This window comes from Aulonocara stuartgranti, assembly GCF_965226115.1.
Source record: "Aulonocara stuartgranti genome assembly, chromosome: 12".
Lineage (NCBI taxonomy): Eukaryota > Metazoa > Chordata > Actinopteri > Cichliformes > Cichlidae > Aulonocara > Aulonocara stuartgranti.
In genome coordinates this window covers 23779002-23794824 of record NC_138948.1, presented here as the reverse complement: position 1 = coordinate 23794824, position 15823 = coordinate 23779002, and the positions used below count along the sequence as shown (strand labels likewise).

The 15823-nt window shown below is 40.9% G+C and overlaps 2 protein-coding genes across 4 annotated transcripts in view; one reads left to right on the top strand and one right to left on the bottom strand.

Moving 5' to 3' along the window:
• The window catches only part of lzts1 (leucine zipper, putative tumor suppressor 1), a 19245-nt gene extending 14723 nt beyond the window's left edge, over window positions 1-4522 (top strand). The window contains exons 4-10 of one of the 2 annotated variants that reach the window (XM_082555207.1): window positions 1-64; window positions 504-662; window positions 768-1159; window positions 1279-1452; window positions 1576-1707; window positions 2646-2840; window positions 3135-4522. In XM_082555207.1, the coding sequence (XP_082411333.1) occupies window positions 1-64; window positions 504-662; window positions 768-1159; window positions 1279-1452; window positions 1576-1707; window positions 2646-2840; window positions 3135-3674 (1656 nt within the window). In that variant the 3' untranslated portion in view covers window positions 3675-4522. Of the gene's footprint in view, window positions 65-502; window positions 663-767; window positions 1160-1278; window positions 1453-1575; window positions 1708-2645; window positions 2841-3134 lie in introns of both variants that reach the window. The other variant, XM_082555208.1, reaches the window with a different exon arrangement.
• hspb11 (heat shock protein, alpha-crystallin-related, b11) overlaps window positions 1-15823 on the bottom strand; it is an 18179-nt gene extending 2356 nt beyond the window's left edge. Inside the window, exons 1-6 of one of the 2 annotated variants that reach the window (XM_082555210.1) lie at window positions 15595-15823; window positions 13039-13145; window positions 10742-10810; window positions 10625-10668; window positions 10457-10531; window positions 3816-4669 (exon numbers count right to left, since the gene is read on the bottom strand). In XM_082555210.1, the coding sequence (XP_082411336.1) occupies window positions 4652-4669; window positions 10457-10531; window positions 10625-10668; window positions 10742-10810; window positions 13039-13145; window positions 15595-15686 (405 nt within the window). In that variant the 5' untranslated portion in view covers window positions 15687-15823 and the 3' untranslated portion in view covers window positions 3816-4651. Of the gene's footprint in view, window positions 1-3815; window positions 4670-10456; window positions 10532-10624; window positions 10669-10741; window positions 10811-13038; window positions 13146-15594 lie in introns of those variants that run through there. The other variant, XM_082555211.1, reaches the window with a different exon arrangement.

The following is a 15823-nucleotide window of genomic DNA, read 5'->3' as shown; positions in this document are numbered from 1 at the left end:
ACAGCACATGGAGGAGAGATATGGGATGCAGAAGGAAGGAAAAGAGGACAGAAAGAAGCGAAGATATGGCACTGCTTGTGACATTCTTGGACAGCCCAGATGGGGCATGTGGAGTATAAGTTCATCTTTGAAAAGAGTTTTCCCTTTTTTGACAGTCTGGTGAATTTTACTTGCAACTACTGCTGTGTGTCTTTTAATACCGGCAGTTTGTAGAGAAGCAATTCTGCACGCTTCAGTGGTTCTATTTCTAATATGAAAAGACAGACACAAAAAAAATCTATCCCTTTCATTTGTACGGACTTCCAGCATGTGACAATATTTATCTATGTAAAGCCAGTCATTATGATTTTTAAGTTTAAGAATGTGACTCATCCTCAGCCCTTTATACTTCTGTGAAAAAGGACTTGCTTTTGGCTGTGATGTTAACTAAGAGGAACCCAGTGAATATAAATACAAAAGTAGGGAAGAAGAGCCCTGACTGTGTGCCATTTCACTCTTCTAGACTTCTGCTGAGAAGTCATCGGTCCGTTCCACTGCCTTCAAGTGCGTAAATCCCACAAGGACTTCATCCACAGAGACAGGCCACAACAGCCTGGACCACATCCTTTGTCCTCTGAAGAAAGCAAGCAATCCAAATATTAGAGACAAGCGGGACACTTCAGGTTTTCGTCTATATTTCACGCATGGATTGATGCTTTAAAATACATTTTGCTTGGGTTGAATGAAAAATTAAACGAACGTACCCGATGTTATCTCTTTCCCCTCAGGCACTCTGTCCGACTCTGGACGCAACTCCATGTCTAGCCTTCCCACCCACAGCACCAGCGGCAGCCTAAGTGCTTCCACAGGCCCTGTCAGTCACAGCGATGGCAGCTCCGCTCCTGCAAATAGCCTCAGCGAGGGAGTACAACCCAATTTCTCTCCATGGGTCAACGGGAATAGCGCTAACCTTGACTGTAGTTACGGTGCTGATTTAAACAGCAGTGGGTTGGTATCTAAGGCTAATGAGGACGCCGGCTCCCCACTCTCTGCAAATGAGCCAAGCGCTCTCTCTGAGACTGCAGGTGGGATTCGGTCTCCCATAACTACAGATGAGTCACTGATTGAACGCTTGGAACAAAAGCTGCTGGAGAGAGAAAGTGAACTACAGGAGCTGCAGGTACAGAACTGTCACGTGAACAAAAAGTAGAGGTTAATAAAAAATAAAAACCAGCATGTGCTCTTAATCACGATGAAAATGAACACTCCTTAGTAATTAGGCCTTTCACTTTGCAACAGGTGAGTTTTGAGGAGAAGGAAACAGACACCTGCCAGCTGTTTGAGGAAAGACAAAGGTACTGTGCTGAAGAGATGGAAGGGCTGAAGCAGCGATGCTCCACAAAGCTACGCCAAGCGTCCCAAATGGCTGCAAAAACACAGCAAGCACTCCAGCTGCAAGTCAGCCAGCTCCAGGTCAGCCCTCATCTGCCTTTATTTAAAACCACGTATTCCTGGGTCATCTTTATCCTACCAACCATATTTCATGTAACACTTGACCACTTGAATAATTGAAAGGAAAAATAAATTCTCATGCAGGCAGAGAAGGAAAGGCTTCAGGAAGACTTCTCTAAGCTAACTCGGGAGAAGGAGCTTATTGAGCTCAGACTAAAGGCTTATGAGGCAGAGAGCACACAGCTAGCTCCGACCCTCGAGGAAACTCAGTGGGAGGTAAGTCATGGGTTATATATGTGATATACTGTAAGTTAGACATGAAAGCTTGTAGCATGAAAAACAGTGTAATACAATATAGAGCTGAAGTGGGATACCAGCTATCCTTCCATCACCAGAGAAAACATTTGAATATCTTCTATGTTTTATGCTTTTTCATTATCACTTATAAGAATTGACTTGAATTGAACTGAAAGCCACTTGCACTGCATTCAGTGTAGTGCATATTGATACGTTTATATTGTGAGTAGCTGCAAACTTAACTCCTAAGAATTTGGGAGAAATGCTGATTGATTTTCTATATATATGATCTATATATACAATCAAAGAGGCTGCCAAGGGAATTATCACCAACTCTGCAGCTCCCTTCAACTCCAACTCCAAGAAGCTTTTCAGCACCTTTCACCTCATTGTTTGGTTGCTGCACTAATCTGATTTAGTCTCGCCAGACCCCTCACTAACATTTATCAGCAGCAAGAATCTGCTCTGATAAACTAAGCTTAGAGAACACAGCTCTTGAACACAAGCCTTTAACAATTTAAGGTGAAGGAAAAAAATAGCTACAAGGAGTCCAGAATTTTATTAGCTTATTTATTAACTATCTATTTTACAGTTAATCTTTGGCACGTGAAAGTGTTGCTTTTCATGCGTACAATCATTCCTGGCAGAGAAATGTATTAATGTTTTTTTTCACGGTTTCTGTGCTAATTTTATAGATTTTTATAAGACTAATTGTAAAACAAAATTTACAGTTGAATCCGTAATGCTGTGGGTATATGCTATCTTGAGGCAAATACACCCACAAAAAGACACATTAAGGGGCAATTCAATATTAAAACAGCATGAGGCTAAGCAGTTGTTTACGTTTCCCTAACTGCCTACTTTACAGAGGATAATTCACAGTTTCATCTTCATAATTGTCTTTTGTCTGAATGTAGGTGTGCCAAAAGACAGGAGAGATCTCACTGTTGAAGCAGCAGCTAAGAGAGTGTCAAGCGGATGTCAGCCACAAGCTGAATGAGATAGTCGGCCTCAGGGCATTGCTGAAGGAAAAAACAGCAAAAATGGAGATTCTGGAGAAACAGAACAAAAACCACGAGGACAGTCTTCACTCCCGCACCATAGACATTGAGGTTAGTCTGCTGATTGCAGTTTACACCACTGCAGAGATGAGACACGGACATGTGCATAAAATGCTCACACAATGCTCATATGACAATAGCTTGGAAGGATCCCTGCAATCATGTGCTATATTTGACTGCCGCATGTTGAGTAAAGTGTTTTCAATTTCCATGTTTTAGCACACTTAATTACAGTCCTAAAAAGTGAGCTTATTTGGCACTTTGTATAATTAGAGCCTGTTACATCCCTCACAACAGTCTTATAATTGCTGCCTAGGTTCTGACCATTTTCCGTTTTTAATTCAGGTGTGCCAAAATGAACTCCAGCGCAAAAAGAATGAGGCAGATCTTCTGAGGGAGAAAGTGGGCAAACTGGAGAAAGACATTCAAGGAATGAAACAGGATCTAGTCACTGCCAAAGAGCAAAGGCTGCAGCACAGTTTGCAAGTCAGAACCCATTCCCCGTCTCAGACAGAAAGCCAAGGTTCAGAATCCACAGACCAGGGGCGAGAGGGAGAGAACAATGAGCACACCTCCACAGAATCCCTCCAAAGAGAGGTGGACAGACTTAAGCAGCAGCTACGGGAGGAGAAGAATGCTCAAAAGAGGCTAGCCAGCAGCTTTGAACAGGAGAGGCAGACGTGGAACAAGGAGAAAGACAGAGTTATAAGGTATCAGAAACAGCTCCAGATCAACTACCTGCAGATGCACAGGAAGAACCACGACCTGGAAAGGATCCTGAAGGAGCTGACGGCAGAACTGGAGAGCCGGACAGAGCTAAGCATGGATGTCGCCTACAGCTCAGGGTTACAAACTTATGACGATGTTATTGCCACAGAGATTTGAAAACTGACTGCTTTTTTCAGCCGTAGAAAATTATCTGTCTCTGTGTCTCAGGCAACGTCCCAACTGGAGTTCATTCACTGCTAATTAGTGTGCTTAAAGAGTTATTTGACGGAATAGCTTTTGGTGATGACAGTGTTATCACTTGTTTAAAAGTAAATACTAAATTATTTAATATTCGGGGGGGGATTGTTTGTTTTTCTGTCTAACAGGATCACTTAATGTTCAGCTGACTTATTTCCTTCATGATTAATGTCTGATGGCAATGCACAATAAGCATGGTAGCTGCTTAACATCTGTCTCTCCCAGCATGACCAAATGACAAAGATATCATCTACTGTGAGTCTGGGCTTCTTCCTTTTAATTTGCTTAATTAATCCATCTCACTGTTATGCTCCCACATGTTGTATTCGTAATGGGATTGAGCATGGAATGTAGTTTAAGCATTTTTTATTAGTCATTTCAAAAACTATACACAATTATAAATCGTGGCTATTTTCTAGAGACACCGGTGTAACAAAAGAAATCCACAAAATACATAATGAAGTCATGTTAAGCTGCCATGCATTGTGAGTCTTCTGCAGTATAATGAGAGGTCTATATACAAACAGACAACAGTGGCACTAATACATCTAGCTCTTTAAAGTTCACTTGCGCGATTAGCAAATTTACACTGATAAACATTACTGAAAAGAAGTCAGAGTCCTGTTATCATGTATACATTAGTCCACTGAACACATATGTATTTTTAAATGTAATTGTTCAAATTTGTTTACTACAACCAATTCTACAAACACAAGCAGGGATTTAAAATGTTCACTGTGCATCTCTCTGATAAAAGAAGGACTGTGTATGTGTGTCTGTTCTTCATTATTTTCAGCCGCTGCTTATCTGGTCTTCTCATTTGCTGAGGGTATTTTTGTGGGCCAAAGGAAGCAGTGATGAGGGCTCCTGCTCCTTTAGTTAAAAGCTGCTTTTTGTTAGGCCTTGGGAGTTTCCTGTTAGGAAACAGGTAAGAGACCTACAACATTACCTCATATGTGGCAGCCACATGCACGGCAAATTACTACACCTTAAAGATCCAATGGATGATCTCCAGTGGCATCTCAGCCCGCACCCCACCCATATTTTTCCAGAACTTAATGAAGTACAATATAGACCTCTAACAGACACCAAGTGTAAACGTTGGCATCTATTTTGTGCTCTGTGAGAAGGAGACAGATTGAAGGGAGCTGGATAATCTACAATAAAAGCAAATATTTTAGAAGTTTAAAAAAGGGCGATTTTCCAGTAATGTCTATCTAAACCGTTCATCTAACTTTGCAAAAAAGTAAGCTGGCGATGCTCCCACTGGAGGCAAACAATCCTTCCTAGCTACAGTCCCAGCCATTTGGCTCTAATATTCTGGAGCTATTCCACTTCCCACAAGGGCAAAGTAGTTTGTGAAGCAAAAGTTTAACTATTCCACCAAGCTCAACACTAACATAGACAGACAGTGAGGCAGAATATATGATTCTACCTGCAGGTCAGGAAAGATTTGGAGGCAGACAGACTAAGTGGAATCTAAGCTGGGTGGCTGTAACCAGTAGGCACTCAATACAAAGTACTTACTTACTTACTCTAAGCCTAGGCACAGAAACTGGTGAAACAAGGAAAGTAACAAAAGGATGGTGGACATTGCAGCTATGATAATGGTTTTAAGAAGATGCTTGAAACCCCATTTTCAAAAATAAATCAATCAGCCAAAGAGCAACTTGCATATCATGGACAAAAATCTTTACTAACTCATCCTGGGTTAGTATGAACATAGCTGATTAGCAAAGAAAATCAAACATGTTGCAAATGGTTGCCTTTTGTGCATCACAACTTGTAATTTTGACAAAATTCTTGTGCTCTATTTTGAAATCAAGATTATTCAAAATTGACTTTTGCTTCTACAAAGATATTTCAGTGTTTCCAATGCTGTGAAATTGAAATAAAAACAGAACGGCAATATTTTCAACTGAACTAAACTAAACTAAAACGTTGGGAGAATCAGTTCTGAGTTGCCCTTTTTCAAATGTAGCAGACATGAAGACACGCCCTTGGTTTAGGCAAGGGTGACAGCTGGATAGAGCATGCAGGAGAAAAAGCGTACTTCCTTTGACTTTAACAGACATATACTACCTGCCTGATTCTCACGTAGAAGCATTAGGACCTTGCAGGTAAAAGACTGTTTAATCTTCAGTCTGACTGCGTTTTCTCGTGCTTTTTTGCTGTGTAATGTCTAGAAAAGTTCAGCACTCCAGTGCTTTTGTCTAAGCTGTTTCTATTTGGAAACTGAGGAGGCAAACTGATGTAGTGTTGAAAGCACAGGGTTTTTCCATTTAGGCTTTAGATCAATGAATTTCCTTGCTCAACAGTTTGGGAGCCTGGTTTATTGGCTTTTATTCCATAATGCACCAAATGTTTTTAGTGGCTGACTGTCTGGTTTGTAGACAGGCTAATTTAGCCCCTGTATTCTTTTACTATGGAGCCATGCTGTTGTAATACATGCAGAAAGGTTTAGCGCTGTCTCACAGATGTTGTCTGGCTGGCACCATGGAAGAGTTTAAACTCGCATTTCTGGATGAAGCCACAATTGTGCTCATTGATGATGGTTTCTGGAATTGCTCTTTGTCCTTGTAGTAATTTTCTATTACAGAATTGTGTCCATATTCATGTCTGAAGATCATGGCCAGTAAATAGAGGTTTTCTTCCTGTTCCCGCGCTTACAAGCATTGATCCACCATCTCTGGAACTTTTAATCTGATACATTAATAATGTAGAAGTCTCATAAGGTCACAAAAACCTGTGGGTTTTCTTGGGTTTAAAGGGTTAAATTAACGCTTTAAATATGAAGCAGAAGTCCCACTGCCCCAATATTTATTATGTAACACATCTATAGTTTAGGCTGAAAATCCATGCTTTAAATATGATTCTGGTTTTTGACAGTAATTTATGAAGCCCTGCTACGTAGCAAAGGCACTGAGGAGCCACTCAATAAGCATGGTTGAGATGTCTGAGGAGTACTATGCTCGCTAGGTGCTTTCAGTGGCTAGCCCTGTATCTGACAGCTCTTCTTTTTCTCAGCCTGACAGCATGGAGACAGGTGGATCAGCATAGTGTACAAAAGCTTTTTCACACCCCCAGGCTGGTGTAGGGGTAAGGGACAGCCACTGCAAGGTCAGTAGGAGTTGCAGAGAGGCCCAATACTGCATTCTGGTTTGCATCACGACAGCACATTACATCAGATGTGAGCTGGATTTTTTCTTTCTTTCTTTGTTATACACACACTGGCTGCTTCTTTGGAAACCGGTTTAGTGAGACTAATTTTGCCAGAAAACAGATTAAAGAGCTTTCTCCATCTCCCAAAGAAGCAGCACCAATTCCCATTATGCCTGTTTTTAATCATTACTACAACTATCTTTTAATATGTTTCTCAACTGAATTGCATAAGGGTGGATTTGATGAGCAATTGCTAGAATTAAACTCGTAAATAAATATGAGTGTCAGTTCTTCACTATCATTCTCCATTCCTGTTGGACTTAAATAATAGGAAGATTGTTTCCCTCTCCCATCTAATCAGCTAATTTCGGCCTTTTGATACCACTTCCTTCCTTTCACAACAGCTCGTTGTGTCTCAGCTTCTGTCATAAATGAGCTGATGAGACCAAATCAGAACTGAAATCAAATTAAGGCCCATTGTCAGTGCGCGTGGCTTCGTCACCAACGTGAATGGAGGACCACACTGAAGAGATAACAAGAAACTCAGAGTCGCTGGTGAAAGAAAATAACAGAGCTGGGGTGGGTGGCGGATTTCTTCCTCAAAATAACCACATACAAAACATCAACTATATTTACACAATTGCAATAAAAAAATGCAATGTTTTTCCTGTGATTTTGAAACGTAGCCATTTTAATGTGTTTTAACTGATAATTAACTGAAAAATATATTGCATGCATACATATTTATTGTGGGCTTTTAATAATTTTACAAATATCGACCTCTGTCAGCTGTATCATCTACTGAACAGGGGTTTTCAGGGAGGATCCGATCTCTTTTTATAGACTCAGCTCAACATACAGAGTTCTGGTCTAGCAGATGTCTGAGTATGACTGAACAGCAGTTAGACAGCCATCAGTAGACTGGGTGATAATTTAGCCCTACCCTGCAGTGACATGATAATAATGCACTCATATCCTGCTGTGTTTCTTCTGATCGGCTGATAGTCACGCACAAAAGGGCCTGAATTCATTAATAACACAGAGGAGCTTTTTCAGACCTGTTCAACATGCAAAGCGAGGCTCTTTGGTTACATTTTTAAAGCAAACATGTGAATTAAAATTCACACCTGAACTACCGAGGAGGGAAAAATGTACTCCTATGACTCTGAAGCACTGCATTTCACGGTCCAAACCTGACTTTCAAAAATATAATAAATATTCCATACTGGTAAATAATAGAAGAGTCAATAACACCGTATCAGTTTCTGCCTTGGCCTCATTACTCATTACACACTCACATACTCAAATGTGCTCCATCCGAACTATACCCCTAAGCAATTAGTTGCTCTAAACTATCAGGAGGCCAGTTATTCAGGCAACTATTTCATATTTTTATTGGTTTATTCAGGGGCCTGCATGCAGACCAAGCTATAACAAACACAGGCTCTGCAAATCCCCAAGCCTCGTGCAGTCAGAAAAGTAATTGGGGAGGGAGTCCCAAAGGGTCCTCACATACTGCTGAAGCCTTCGCTACCGACATGTTGAAATGGCAGCTGAGGTAGATAGGTTTATGAGTGTTTATGAGGAAGCGTTACTGTGTGTGTGTAAAGGATATATACAGTAAGTAGAAGAGGTGGCTTGAATATTTTGTGTGAACAGGCCTGGAGTCTTTAGACACTCACTCGTTGGCTGGGAAACCATCTGGTCCCCCAACCCCCCAGCAAGGTTGCCCATGGTTATAAATGTCTGTGGCAATGTCAAATTCTGTTCGTGAGGATGGGGGTGGGTGGTGGGCGGGCTGTATGGATTCCAATTTAAGCCCCTGCTGCTCAAAATTACTTAATTAATTCTATCTCTCACACAGAGAGAGAAACTTCCTTTGTAAGTAATTCTACCATTCATCACCATCCGGCTCTTTTATTCCCAGGCTTTGCCTATTATCAGCTTGTGAAATAGGCAGGAACAGTCGAATGGAGAATTTAAAATAAGGCCCATTAGTGAATCCATAACATTAAATAAGCAAAAACTGTGAAAATGAATTGACACAAATGTCCTAATCATAAGGCAGGCTTAAAAATGCATTCAAATGTTTTCTCTATCAAACGTATCCCAGGAAGATTCATAGTTCCCCAGCTATGTCAAATAATGCGTGTGTGTATGGTTTTGTTTTTATTATTGTTTAATTAAAAATGAAATACCACAAAGTCATGCAGTTAGGTCCATATATATTTGGCCACTGATACAAGTGTTGTTTTTTTACCCGTTTACAGAAACATATTCCAGTTATAGTTCTGTAATGGACACGGATATAATGTGGAGACTCTCCACCTTCATTTGAGGGTATCCACATTATCCACATGGAGATGTGGATAATGGCCCACAAACAAACAGCAACTGAAAGCTGCTGCAGTAAAGGACTGGCACAGTATTAAAAAGGAGGAAACCCAGCATCTGCTGATGTCCATGAGTTTAAGACTTCAAGCTGTCATTGTCAGCAAAGTATTAGAAATGAACCTTTTATTTTCAGTTATTTAATTTGACCAACGACTTTTGAGCCCCTGCTCACATTTTTAAGCAATGAATTAAAGCTGAAAGTCTGCACTTCAACTGCATCTGAGTATTTTCATTTAAAATTCATTGTGGTAATGTACACAATCACAATCAGAATAAAGTCATCTCTGTCCAAATATTTATGGACCTGACTGTATATGCTTATGAAAAAAAAAATGGGTGTATTATTTTTATACATGTGATGAGCTCACAACGTTACACAACTCCCATGAAAATAAAAAGTATGCCTGATTTCACTTCAAATTTCAGTATCCATGACTTCAAGGTCATCTTTTTGTGCACTTCTGGATCTGAGCCAGCACTCAAGCAGTCAATGTGGAGTTCTATAACCAGAGGTGGGCTAGAATAGGTAAGGTGGAGTTCAACAGGAACAGGAGAAACCATGAAATAAACTTCAAAGATCAAAAACTACAGACAATCGGTGCAGCGGACACTTTTCACTGTTTTTAGAACTTTGCTCTTTTCCGCAGCTGGCTGACTGACCAACAACAACACAAGCAAGAGGGGCTTACAGACTGCCTGTACTACATACTTGACAACAGAGCTCGCCATCACCAGACTGCAAACGCACTACCTCTGCTGAAAAATAAATTCTGCTTTATACATTCTGTATCCACGAGTCCGCTAGGGTCCGAGTGACGTAAATTTTGTCATCAGATGGTTAGAGGGTCTGTCTGGATGTTTTAATGTCTGCCTTGTTTTTTTTATTCTTGTGACCACACAGACTTGTTAAAGAAGTATAACAGGAATAACTACTCAGCTCTTGGGTCTCCAGCTATCCAGGTTCCCAACTGAGTACATTCTAGGCTAAACCAAATGTGTAACCAAAATTAAATTCAAGTCAGGCCAAATTTAAATAAAGTATGGTTTTTGATTTTTATGGGTTCGCCGCATAACTTTATGATCACACCTCGTAAATGTTATACACACAATAATTTTAATTATGTGTGTTAATTTTTTACACTGACTCTGTGAACTGAGACAAAGTGATCATATCCCGCGGTGATGATGAAACGAAGGTGGGTGGCACTGCATCCATTTAGCTGAAAGAGAAAAATAAAGACAAGTCATGGCTTTATTAATTCTCATTAAACTTATTCATTCTACATTTACTTTACATTTCCATTTGAACCTACTGTTATAGCATTTGACTGAAGATGTCCCTCTGTACTTTCAAACTCTGCAAGGCAAAGAGTTTGTTAATACCAGTTAAAAACACTGTGAATGGTGCTTTGACTGGATGTCCTTATTACCTTTCTCTGCAACAGGCTCAAATTGAGAAGCATTTTGTGAGGTGTTTTTTTCTATTTTCAGGTGCTTCACTGCAAAACAATTAGAAAGAAATCAGCAGAAGATATTAAAAATTGGAAAGAAACCATGAAACAACACGAGATATAGATACAAACTTTAAAGAAAATAGATATGTCTAGAAAACAATATTTAACAATAAGCATTTTAAATATGGAACAATGTTACACCTCATCCTTGAGACGTTTCTCTTCCTTTAAATGACCCCCCAGTCATTTACTGTCCAGTGTTTGACAGATTAATCAGTTTCCTTTTTCTGAGCCACTTAATTACAGTTTTATTGACATATCGTGACAGGAACTTAAGGGGGGCTTGTTGAGGCCACGTAAAGCTCAGGAAGCCCAAGAAATTTTTCAAATAAACTGCAGAAACATCATGACTGCAAATGAGCTGCTGGAAGGTTTCATGAAGGGGTGATTATGTCTGCATGGAAGAGTCATCAGAAAGAACCCTAACCCCCAACCAATACCGCTGCCTGGTATTGAATATTAGCAGTGGAGAGATAAAACACATCACCTGAGTGTGCAGTACTGATTAAAACTTTGGGGGCTCCGAAGGAGCGGAAACAACAATGACAAGAATGGATTCATGCGTATATCGGCAAATTATAAATGGAAATATCCTGTAGTTGGCTGAAAAGAAAAGGTCAATTTCTACAATAACACCACTAAGAATTTGTTATCCCACACATTACTTTAAAAAGCATAACCTAAACCTTTGGGAAAGGTGCTCATAATTCCCTTGAAGAGCAGCTAATCTGCAATACTACGTGGCTACAAAAAGTGTTTTCAAGCCGTGCTACATAAAATCATTTTAATGCCTGTTTACTTCAGAGGGCTGCATACAATCCACACAAAATATAATCCCAATTTTAAACAAAGCTGGGATTGTGGAATGCTGTGTAAAATGTAAATAAAAGATGCATACACTGATTTGCAAATCTCATAAACCCTCATTTTTTTACAAAAGGACACAGATATTTAAACTGAGAAAAAAATAAGGTCATTTTGAATTTGATGGCAAAAATATATTTCAAAAAAAGTGGGGACGGAGCCAACAAAAGCTTGGAAAAGTAAGTGATACTAAAAAGAGACAGCTAGGGGAACATTTTGCAGCCAGTCAGGTTAACTGGCAACAGGTCAGTAACATGACTGGGTATAAAAAGAATATCTCTGTTTAAAAGATTCAGGAAATCTGAAGAAATCTCTGTGTGCAAGGGACAAATAAATACAGGCTAAAAATACATGGATACCCTTGATCTTTAGGCCCTCGGGCAGCACTGAAAAACAGGCATGATTATGCCATGGAAATCACTGCATGAGTTTAGGAACCTCTCCAGAAATCACTGTCTGTTACCACAATTCACTGTACCATCCATTCAACTTAGGTTAAAGCTCTATCACGCAAAGAAAATGCCATACATGAACACAATCCAGAAATGCCGCCGCCTTCTCTGGGCCAAGGCTCATTTAAAATTGACTGAGATAAGGTGGAAAAGTATTTGGAAAATTTTTTTGGAAGACATAAAGACTGCATAGTCCCAAGACTAGAGGACAGGGATCAACTGCTTTGTTATCAGCACTCAGTTCAAAACCTCTCTGATGGTATGGTAGCGCCTATTTAACTCACATCTTGTACATCTAGAAAGGCAACATCAGTGATCAAAAGTATATAGAGGTTTTAGAGCAACACATGCTCTTGTCTAGATGACGTCTTTTTCAGGGAAGACCGTGCATGTTTCAACAAGACAATGTTAAACTGTATACTGCACTTATTACGACAGCTTGACTTTATAATAGACAAGTCTAGGTGCTGAACTGGCCTTCCTGCAGTCCTAACTTTTCAATAGTTCAAAACACTTGGCTCATCATGAACTAAAAAAACCCAAAAAAAACAACAAAGACCCATGACTACTGAACAGCTAGAATGTCAGACAAGAAAAGTCCAGCAACTGGTCACTCAGTTTCCAGACATTTACAGACTGTTCTTAAAAGAAGAGGGGATACTACGCAGTGTAGTCACAGCCCTGACATTTTTTTGGGACGTACTGATACGACTGAATTAAAAATGAACCATTATTTTTTCTTAAAATTCTTTAATTTTCTATGTTCTATTGTGAATAAAATATGGGTTTATAAGATTTGCAAATTATTATATTCAGTTCATCAAATTTTACACATGGACCCAACGTTTTTAGAACTGGACATGTATGTTTGACCTAAGGTGCACACAGCCTCCATACCATTGTAGCTGTCCACTGTCACAGTGCCAATGTTTGTAGGTTCAGGGAAGTGAATGATGAACTCTTGAGGAAACATCCCAGTGGACATCCAAAACGTTTTAGTGTTTCTGAGTGATAAGAAAGACAGAAAATCATGACATTTTACCATTGATGAAACCTTTTTAGATCACATTTTGATATCAACTTTTGTTGTGTAGATATACAATATTGCACAAAAAAACCTTCATATTTTGCTGCCATGTAGCCAGACTTTCTTGAAATATTAAAAATGTTAGCTAAAGCAATAGTCCTACCGCTTTTCCAGTCATTTGCACAATCATGTGACTCATTCAAGCAAAAAATAAAGCCCCTAATTCAAGACACCCAAATTTCTCTCGCGCCATCCAACAAGCAAAGCATGCACATGCACATAAGATCCAGAGCCACTTCCACAACACAAAGGACTTTCACAGTTTATGGCAGGGCATTCAGGCCGTCACACAGTGCAAGCCTGCAACAGGCACCTGTGATGGAGATGCCACACTTCCTAAGGAGCTGAACAAGTTCTACGCACGGTTTGATGCCCTGAACAACACACAAGCAAAGAAAGCCACGCCCCCCACCACCGACCAGAACATCTCTCTGCCTGCAGCCGATGTGAGGAGATCTCTCACCAAGGTCAACCCACGGAAAGCTGCTGGACCAGACAACATCCCAGGTCGCGTGCTGAGAGGCTGCGCTGATCAGCTGGCCGATGTCTTCACAGACATCTTCTACTCATCACTGAGTCAGATGATCATCCCAGCGTGCTTCAAGTCCACCACCATCATCCCGGTGCCAAAGAAATCCTCTGTAATCTGCCTGAATGACTACTGTCCCATCGCCCTGACCCCATCATTTTGAAGTGCTTCGAGAAACTTGTCGTGGTGCATGTGAAGAGCAACCTCCCCTGCTCACTGGACCCGCTGCAGTTTGCATACTGGCCAAACAGGTCGACCAAGGATGCCATTTCCACTGCACTTCACCTCTCCCACCTGGGCAAGAAAGACAACTATGTCAGAATGCTGTTCATAGACTCAGATAATTCAGCATTATCCCCCAAAAACTGTTCGACAAACTCAGCAAGTTGGGACTGAGCACCTCTCTCAGCAACTGGATACTAGATTTCCTGTCAGAGAGGCCTCAGTCCATCCGAATCGGCGACAACATCTCCAGCACAATCAGGCTGAGCACAGGAGCTCCTCAGGGCTATGTTCTCAGCCCTCTGTTGTTCACCCTCCTGACACACGACTGCACCGCCCTACACAGCTCTAACCACATCATCAAGTTCGCTGACGACACAACCGTGGTTGGACCCATCAGCAGCAACGACGAGTCAGAGTACAGAGATGCGGTTCAGTAGCTGGCGTTCTGGTGCAGTGAAAACAACCTGTCACTAAATATGGACAAAACCAAGGATATGATCGTCGACTTCAGGAAGACTCGCTCTACTCACACACCACTCAGCATCCACGGTTCCACAGTCAAGTCTGTTAACAGCACCAATTTCCTGGGAGTTCACATCTCAGACAACCTCACCTGGACCGCCAACACCACCTCCATCACCAAAAAGGCCCAGCAGCGCCTCCACTTCCTGAGACGCCTGAAGCAGGCCAACCTCCCTCCTCCCACCCTCACCATGTTCTACAGGGGCATAATAGAGAGTGTTCTGACCAGCTGCATCCCCGTGTGGTTTGGAAACTGCAAAGTCGGTGACCTCAGCCAGCTACATCGGATCGTCAACGCAGCTGCAAAGATCATTGAAACATCTCTCCCTCTGCTACAGGACATTTTTCACAAACGCTGCATCAGTAAGACCTCCTGCATCGTGCGTGACCCGTCACACCCCTCACATGGACTCTTTTCCCTCCTCCCATCCAGCAGACGCTTCGCAGCATTGGGGCCCGATCCTCCAGACTGAGAAACAGCTTTTTCCCACAAGCTATCAGACTCCTGAACTCACTACCAGCTCCCCCCACCCAATACACCCACACAAACCACTAACTGACTCTACCGGACTCCACATACCACTGCCTTTGTAAATACAGATGCTGCTCTATGGAGAATCCTACTCTCAGGAATCATGGTCATTTTAAACCACTTCAAAGTCACCTTAAATCTAAATTGTAAATTTTAGACTGTTATTAACCCTTTTACCTCAAAGTGTATATTTACTCCCCTTACCTCAGTCTCAAAGTGTATATATATTTATTCTTTTTATTCTTACTCTTTATATATTTCTTGTTGTTCTTTTGCACTGTATGGAACTAGAGCCTCGTCGTCTCGTCTCTATATACTGAACTGTATTTAGCAGAGATGACAATAAAGTTTACTTTGAATTTGAAGGGACGAACCAGTGTTATGTCAACACAACAGACAGCTTAGCAAAGAAGCAATTTTAAGTTGCATCTTCAGGCGCCGTTAAGTAGCAGCTTGTAGCAAAATCACATAATTTGTTTCCTTTTGTTTAAATGAATATATGAAAATTGACAAAGATAAAATTGCTGAGATAATCACAGCTTAAAAACTAGCACTCACCCGTCGATAATGTTTTCTGGTGGGTGATTTTCATCGCTGGATGCAACGAGGACAACTTTCGCACCTAAAGAAGTTAAAGACGACTCAATCATCGCACAGAAAAGGTTATAGTCTCCGAGGCTTTCTGGTTTTTCTATAACAGAACACAACAAATGCTTTGTTTACAGATTCTTAAGGGGGGAAAGTCGTCAATTGCCGTTACCAAGCCAACCACTGCGTCGCAAGATAT